General features: G+C 39.0%; 1 protein-coding gene across 5 annotated transcripts in view; it reads left to right on the top strand.

Moving 5' to 3' along the window:
* Window positions 1-754: 754 nt before the first annotated feature.
* Gpr155 (G protein-coupled receptor 155) overlaps window positions 755-8341 on the top strand; it is a 43549-nt gene continuing 35962 nt past the window's right edge. For 2 of the 5 annotated variants that reach the window (XM_077802837.1, XM_077802853.1), the window contains exons 1-2: window positions 755-920; window positions 4959-5455. In XM_077802837.1, the coding sequence (XP_077658963.1) occupies window positions 4990-5455 (466 nt within the window). In that variant the 5' untranslated portion in view covers window positions 755-920; window positions 4959-4989. Of the gene's footprint in view, window positions 1287-4521; window positions 4672-4958; window positions 5456-8341 lie in introns of all 5 variants that reach the window. The other 3 variants (XM_077802851.1, XM_077802849.1, XM_077802843.1) reach the window with 3 other exon arrangements.

The following is an 8341-nucleotide window of genomic DNA, read 5'->3' as shown; positions in this document are numbered from 1 at the left end:
ATGGCATTAGCCAAGTACTGGGCTTCTTCAGTTTTCAAAATGGCACACTGTATCTGAGGACCTTGACTTCAGGCTCAGAGGTTAGCCTCCGATACAGGCAGATTCTTCTCAGTATATTGAGGGAATACTGCCTTTATGTTTCCCCCAAATTAGAAATACAAGCAGTTACTAATAAGGCCCTTATTCTAAATCAAACACAATGCTAAAGCTTTACACTTTAATCTGATTTCGAAGGTCAAGGTCACACTTCCTTAGGAAAGATGGGAGGCAGGATTCGACACTGATCTGAGTCTCAGCCCTTGCTTTTATATTCTGTGCTATGCAAAGACTACACTAACCAAGAGGGGAACTAGCAGATCTCAATACACGAGACTGACGTTAGCCAGAAAGACGAGACAGCTCCGCACTCGACCAGAGGAGAGAGACCAGCAAGCCCTGGAAATCCCCCGCGGCGACCGCCATCTTCTAGGGGCCGGGCCGGAAGTCGCGCGGCTGCAGGCTGTGGTGGCCGGGCGGGGCCTAGCGCGGGGGCGGTGTGGCCCTGAAGCTGGAGACTGGGGCGGGGCCTGAAGCGGGGGCGGGCTGTGCGGTTAGTCTAGGGACCCGGGGCGGGCCTGAGGAAGGGGCGGGGGCTGTGCGACTGGAGGCTGGGGCGGGCCTGCAGGCGAGGCGCGCGCCAGGTTGCTCGAAGCTGGAGGCCGGGGGCGGGGGCTGAAGGCGGGACGGGGGCGGGGCCAAAAGCCGGCACCGGGAGGGGCCGACCCGGCCGCAGTGGCTTACCCCACCTCACTTTCTCGGAACGTGCGGCCGCACTCTGCCGAGGAGGGCTGGGGGCGGGAGATGACGGTGATTTCCTCGCTGCTTGGCCCTCGGCAAGCACCGACTCCCTTCTCGCGGCCGCAGGGCTGCAGACGTAGCAGGTGAGCTAGGGCCCCTGGGCGCGGACCCGCCTAGCCCTGACTCTGCCTAGCGGGCACCCGATGCTCCCGCCCCCGCCCTTCGGGGCTGGGCTGGTGGACAGCGCCCGGCCCTCCCTCTGCGCTCGGGCCCCGCGGCCAGCTGCCTGCGTCTGCTCGCCTCTGCCTCTCAGCGCCTGCCTTTGGCCCGTGTGGGACCACCTGGGAAGGCTTGCGCAGGAAGGGCGGCTTGTTCCCTCCCGTGGCAGAACTACCATTCCCAGTGTGGACAGCGCCTCACTGCACGTGTATCCACCCTGTCATTCTCCGACTCTTCCTTTTATCCCGCGGGTGGCCACAGTGTCTGCCCTCCTGAAAGCATCTGCTCAGGTACCTAGAGCATTTTAGTTAACCATGACCTTGTGACTTCCATGCCCTGCAAAGTTGAGCGACCACCTTTTTCTTACCCGTTTGCCTTTTCCATTTCCACTGCTTTCCCAGGCGTTGGGTGGCAACTGCCCTCTGGACAGTATTTAGTTAGGGACTCTCCGCACTCCTTATCTGGAAGGGCTAAAGTCTGTCCCTGAAGATAAAGGAAGATGGCAATGCTCAGCGCTCCCCACCATGGGTTCCCTAGGGAGGACATTTGGTCCCCAGCAAGTAGGTGGGAGTGGATGAATGATATGACTGTTCGTATTGTAGAATTCTTTAGTAGTTTCTCACTGTATTGGGCTTTTCCCATGGGATAAAGGATGTCGGTGTTTGAGAAATAGCCTAAGAGTTTACAGCTTTCTCTTTGATGTTAACACACACCGTTTTCACTTAATAATTATTTGCAATTTATGTGGTTTGCAGAAGTTTTCTAAGTCAAATATGAAGGGGCCAGACGCAGTTTGTATACATAATTTCTCCAGTACCTGGTCCGGTGAACCGTCGTGTACTGTGACAGGTCAACTTGTTTGTTCTGTAACAAGCCTTATTTTTATAGATGAAAAGACTGGGTGTAATTTTTTAAAACTTCCCTTGCTATGGTTTCTGTTCATTTTAAAAATATGCTTTGGAAGCATATTTTCTTCACGTTTAAAATAGATTTAAGATGAGCCAGGAGTGGTGGCACAAGCCTGTAATCTCCCTGCTACACGACAGGCTGAGGCAGGAAGATTACAAGTTTAAGGCCAGCGATTTAGAGAAACCCTGTCTCAAAATAAGAAATAAAAAGGACTGGGATGTAACTCAGTGGTGGAGCAATCCTAGGTTCAATCCCTAGCACCTCTAAAAGAAAAAAAAAAAGATTAGGATGGATAAAACTTTTTAAATCCTTTTGATTGTTTTGACTTTTCCCTCAGCAGGTGTTGCTTTTATAATACTGGAAAACATTAAAAGAAACCTCATAGGAAGGAAGAAGTTACTTTTCAAAGTTTTTCTTTTAATTTTCAATTAATTGAAAGTTAACTCTGGACATTGCTACAATTTTTTGACCATCACAGAGAAAAATGAAGAGCTCCCTTTACTGTTAGCAGCTATTTTAAGATCGAACTAAATTAAATTCAACCTCCCTTAATTTGATTATAAAACAGAAGCTGATAACTTCATGACATATGCTATCCTCTAGTTTAGTTGGAGGATCTTTAATACCTAGTATGTTTGGAGAACCAGGAATACATTTTATTAACTTTGTTACCATTCTTATTAGGACTATAGCTTCTAATAGCAATTGCTACCATTTCTTAAAGGCCTACTTTGTGATAAGCTGTGCATAAAATAGCCCATCTACCCAATATCCCTCTGAGAGGGTTTTTACTGTCATTTTACAGTTGAGGAAACTGAAATTCAGGGAGGTAGAGTCACTGACCCAAGGTGTTGGTAAGTGTTATGGTCCAGAATCTGTTAGATTCTTTTCACTGAACTACTGTTAGTTACAATTGTTTTTAAAAAAATATTGGACTACATTGATGTTTTTGTGGTCCAAATAAGAGGTTGTGGAGCAGTATGAGTTATTAATGCTCCAAACAAAGAGAACTTTTGAAAAACATCAGAAGACTGGAATAGTTTATCACCTTCTTTTGAAAAACATCAGAAGACTGGAATAGTTTATCACCTTCTTTTACAACTGCCTTTCCAAGTCCACATTTCTTAATGGCTCCAAATGTTTAACATCTTTGTTTACCAGCTGCTTCAAGTATGGGTATTTGTACCAATGAATAACTTTCCCAGGATATAATTTGATGCTCATTTGGTAAACTTCAAGTACGTGAGTATTGTCAGGTTTGTTTATATTGAACCACTCCTGTCTAATCCTGGTAGAAAAATACTTGTCCTAATCCAGATTGAATGTAAGATTTTAAAGTGGTTTGGTTTATACAAGGATAGGATAGAGAAAATTCTCTTAACACATCCCCATATATCACCTGGTGATCTCTGGCCTGCCATCTGAGTCTTTTTTAATGCGCTGAGGATATTTGATAACTTAACCAGGCAGGGTATTATAAATTTCAGGAAGCATGAGCCTTTTTACTTTCTGCCTTATATAAGGCCACTTTAGATGGTAAACCCAGAATAATTACTTAGAAATTGGCAATAATTATCAATTAACTTCAAATTACTAATAAAATTACTAATAAAAGCTGTTTAACTTCAGAGTCATCCAAACCTCTTCTTCCTTGTGTCCCTGGCAGCAAGAGGAGAGTCTGATAATTTTTTGTCATATTAACATACAGAATTTGTTCTTTGTTGAGCATTTTTGGAACATCTTCATAATGTTTTACAACATATTTGTGTTCTTTAACATTTTATGAACATCTTTAGAACATTTTAGAGCACATTTTTTGTTCTAGGGCCTGTTGCTATAGTGAAAAAACAATTAGAATATTTTATTATTCAGAAAAAAATTCTACAAACTGGAGAATGCCTGAAAGAGAACATTGATCCATGAAAGGTTAGGGAGCTCATTTAAGTACAAGATACCGTTTTAGTGATTCATTAAACAAGAACTTTTTTTCAATGTTTCTTGTGTGCCAGATACTATGCTAGATGTTAGGGACACAACAGTGAACAAAGACATGCTTAGTTCTTTCTTCTGTTACACTTAATGTCTGGTGAGGAAGACAGACATAAGTTCTATGTCACTCTAATATATAGTATAATTACAAAATGAGAAAAAAGTGGTTAAAGGTAAGGATAATCATTCCATTTGAAAGAGACTTGACTTGGCTAATGAATTATATGGTTTCGAGGATCAGTAGGTGTTAATTATGTGCAGAGTGGTAGACAGGTAGGTAGGGAATGTTTTAGAGTGGTTTTGCATGTGCAAAGTCGCTGTGGTACAAAGGAACTCTTGGGCCAGTCGGTATTCGTAGGTTGATGGAATGCCATCATTTTTTCATAATTTTGTCTTTCATGCTCTCATATTCAATCTAAAGTTATATTTAGCTTTGTTTAATTCACCAGATGTGATCATAAGGACTTTACTTGAATAGGCTCACGTTTTTGTGAGGTATAGACTGTTAATTGCCATTTTACAGATTAAGTGAGGCATAGAAAAGTTAAAATTATTGGTTCAAAGTTGATAAGTGATGCTATACTGTATTCTTTTTCCTTATACTCAATTATGATCACACTCTGGAAGGGACTCAGAATTACTCCTTGGTCATCCCCTGAGAATTTCTGAAATTTCCAGAGAATCTGGATGCAAGTGGACAACAACAGAGACTCTGTGGATCCCATCTCTTAAATACTAGATACCTCAGTTGTGGATCACTGGAGAGAAGAGCCTCAGGTCATCACTGCAGCTGTAATATTTGTGCATCTTATTTAACATATGTTGGATAGGAATGTAGAGTAGCAATACAAATGTTTGAGCTGACCTACCTTAGAGACTAAAAATGTTAATGTTAGCATCCTCCCCACCTCCACTTTATTTCCATTGTATTTTTCCTTGGTGATCGTTGAAGGAAGTATGTATAATTATTTAACCGTTCAATAAGTAAATAATTCTAAATTTGCAGTATTTCCTTTCAGCTAGAATTCTTCTTATTGTTACACTGAATTTTCTTTTCTTTTCAGAGATCTGACCAGAGTTGGAGAGTGAGAGAAAATGGATTCCTTTTCTAATTTGCCTACAGAGAACTCAACTATTGCCATCAATGTATCTGAGACTTCATCTACCACAGTAACACATGGATTCAATTCCACTAATGATTCACCTTCAATGTCAATAACAAGGCTTTTTCCAGCCTTACTAGAATGCTTTGGCATAGTCCTTTGTGGCTACATAGCAGGAAGGGCCAATGTCATAACATCAACACAGGCTAAAGGACTGGGAAATTTTGTCTCCAGGTTTGCACTTCCAGCTTTATTATTCAAAAACATGGTTGTACTTAACTTTTCCAATGTAGATTGGGCTTTCTTATACAGTATCTTAATTGGCAAAGCTTCTGTGTTTTTCATTGTATGTGTATTAACCTTACTGGTTGCCAGTCCTGATAGTCGATTTAGCAAAGCTGGACTCTTCCCTATTTTTGCTACACAAAGTAATGACTTTGCATTGGGATACCCTATAGGTAAGTTCTTTGTTTTTGTTTTTTCAATTTTTAAAAAATTCAGGTGTTTAAGGAGGTAACAAATATAAGGTTTAAATCTAAGCATTTGTTAGTAATAGATTCTTATTCTTTTTTTTTTTTTTAAAGAGAGAGTGAGAGAGAGCGGCAGAGAGAGAGAGAATTTTTAATATTTATTGTTTAGTTTTCGGCAGACACAACATCTTTGTTTGTATGTGGTGCTGAGGATCGAACCCCGGCCGCACGCATGCCAGGCGAGCGTGCCCGCTTGAGCCACATCCCCAGCCCAGTAATAGATTCTTATTCTTGTATTTAAGATATCTTTCATATTTTTATCTTAAGTATATCACAAATTAGGATGGATTGTAATTTTCCCTCAACATAGGAGTTTAAGGATCCTTTAAACACCTACCTAAAATAAATGGTCATATCCTCATAACCTTTGTAAATATTCTTTCTAGTAGTATTCTATTTCTTCTTAAAAATCACATATGAAAGAAATATAATTTCCCAGAAGGGCTCAAATTCTTATTTAAATTATGTAAAGAAAACTTACATTTATATAAAAATAGTCATTACTAAGTATTAGCATTAGAAATTTGTGCTCATTAAGAGTGATCTTTTTCCCTTCTTTATTTTTCTTACTATATATATGTTTGGTTTTACTTTAAAAATTGTTTTGAAGCTTTTATTTTTTTCAAAATTTCAGAGTATTTTCATTGAAGTTAAATTATTATTTAAGAACAGAAATGGTAAGGGTATTTTTATCTTTCCATCTCTTTAGGCAGCCTAATTTTATGTTTCTATATGTGTATGTTTTCCTGAAAAACAATAAATAAACCAATTTGAGATGTTGGGGTATCTTGGAAGGAAACGTACTCTATTTTTCAGAACACTCGGTCATCAAGAAAAAGTACACCTACTAGCTTCTTTTTTATATTTTAAAATTAAAGTTATGTGTATTTTGATCATGAATCGCAATGTGCAGACATGACTTGTATGGATATAGTCATTCATTCACTCGTAAAGCACTGTTATATACCAGTGACTGTGCCTGCTGCTAAGAATACCCCTGTAATCAAATAAGTAGTGTAGAGGCACAGGAATGAGAAGATGCCATTTGAGACAAGGTGGTCAATTAAGGTTTATTTGATGACATCTTCTGAGCAGAAATGTGATTGGAATTTTAAAGTATACAACTGGAATCTACCATTAGCTTTTTTTAAAAAAAAATATTTATTTTTATGGGTGTAGATGGACACAATACCTTTATTTTTATGTGATGCTGAGGATGGAACCTGGGTCCTGCCCATGCTAGGCAAGCGCTCTACCGCTGAGCCATGATCCCAGCCCCTCTACCATTAACTTTTAAGTTTCTTATCCATTCATTTCATCCTCTCTTCCCACCCCCAATTTATTTCACCACTGGTACCAAAGAGACTCTAGTGAACTATACTTCATACCTTTTTCCACCTTTGACCTTCCTCCATCTCACTTACCCGAAATTTAAAAATACCAAAGAAATCAAATAACCATGAGTAAAGCAGGAGGCTTAGGAGATGGAAAACTAGAATCTTAGGTAACTGAGCTATAAATAGTAAGAAACTGAATAGGTGTTCCTTTAAGGTTATTGAATTTTAAAGGAAAAGATTTTGGGAAATAGAAGATCAAGGAGTTAATTTGTTTGACCATTTCCTTAGAACTAATAACAGATTAGTCAATATATTTATGATATAAGAACTTCAGAAGTGGCTCAGTACCATGGTTTATATATTTAATAAATATTGCTTGTCTTACTTTGACATCAATTAGAAGTATATTAGTTTCATATAATCTCATAGATTAGTAAACCCATAACTAAACAAAACTAACATTTGTAACTTTGTAGTTTACAGAGTACTTTCTTACACTTATCTCATTTGAATAGGGTAGATACTATTATCCTCATTTTCAAATAAGGAGATAAGCTTACAGAGATTGTTTTATTCCAGGTCACACAGCTAACAGGTGACTGAGATCCAAACCTAAGTTTTCTGATTCTAAATCCTGGGCATTCTCTTATGCCACATAGTTATATAACATGCCAAGTTTATCTCAGAACACCCAACCAGCCCTTGTTATACATTATTTTCAGACAGAATCAAAATTCTTTGTCCCTATAGTATTCCTAAATTTTCCATGAAATGAGCAGTAATGAAAAAAAGATATATTAGATGAATTAATCAAATTTTTTATCAAGGCAGAATATCTAAATAAAGAATATAACCAGCCATTCTCATCCTGCTCTTCTTGTGTCCCATGTTATTTTAGTGAATCTTGTAATAATCATGTTGGGCATGTGCTTGCCCAAATTTCTTTGATGTGTATACCAATTTTGGGTTGCAATTTTTGTATTTTATTTTATTTTTTTTACTCCCAAATAATAAGAACTCTTATAACATTAGGTTGTAGTCTATAATTTTACTAAAACCCAATAACATAGACAACTTTCTCATATGCCTTCAGATTGGAAAATGTGGTACTGAACTATATAGACATGTATCTGCTTCTGGGTGAGGTTGTTTATTATTTCTGCCTGTGTCCATCTGCCTTTTGGCCTTGTACAGGGTGAACAGAGAAGCCTCTCCAGAGAGAAGACCTTTCTGTTTGTTCTGTAGCGTCTCCCAAGAATTCCCACTTTCTTGTTCACAGAGGAGCATCAATTGGGAGTTCTAAAAAGATGTCCTTTTTAAGACATTTATTCCATATCTGTCCAATTTATAGGTGACTTGAAAAATGCTAGCAAGGAAAAGGCAGATAAGTTAATGAATAAAGAAAAAGGGTAGTCACATTTGCTTTTTTGGAATACCAAGAATCTACCAAGGTGAAATGTTGATTTCAGCAAATCAG

The sequence above is a fragment of the Urocitellus parryii genome, chromosome 1 (assembly GCF_045843805.1).
Source record: "Urocitellus parryii isolate mUroPar1 chromosome 1, mUroPar1.hap1, whole genome shotgun sequence".
In the NCBI taxonomy this organism is placed as follows: Eukaryota; Metazoa; Chordata; class Mammalia; order Rodentia; family Sciuridae; genus Urocitellus; species Urocitellus parryii.
This window is presented reverse-complemented; position numbering and strand designations above follow the sequence as displayed.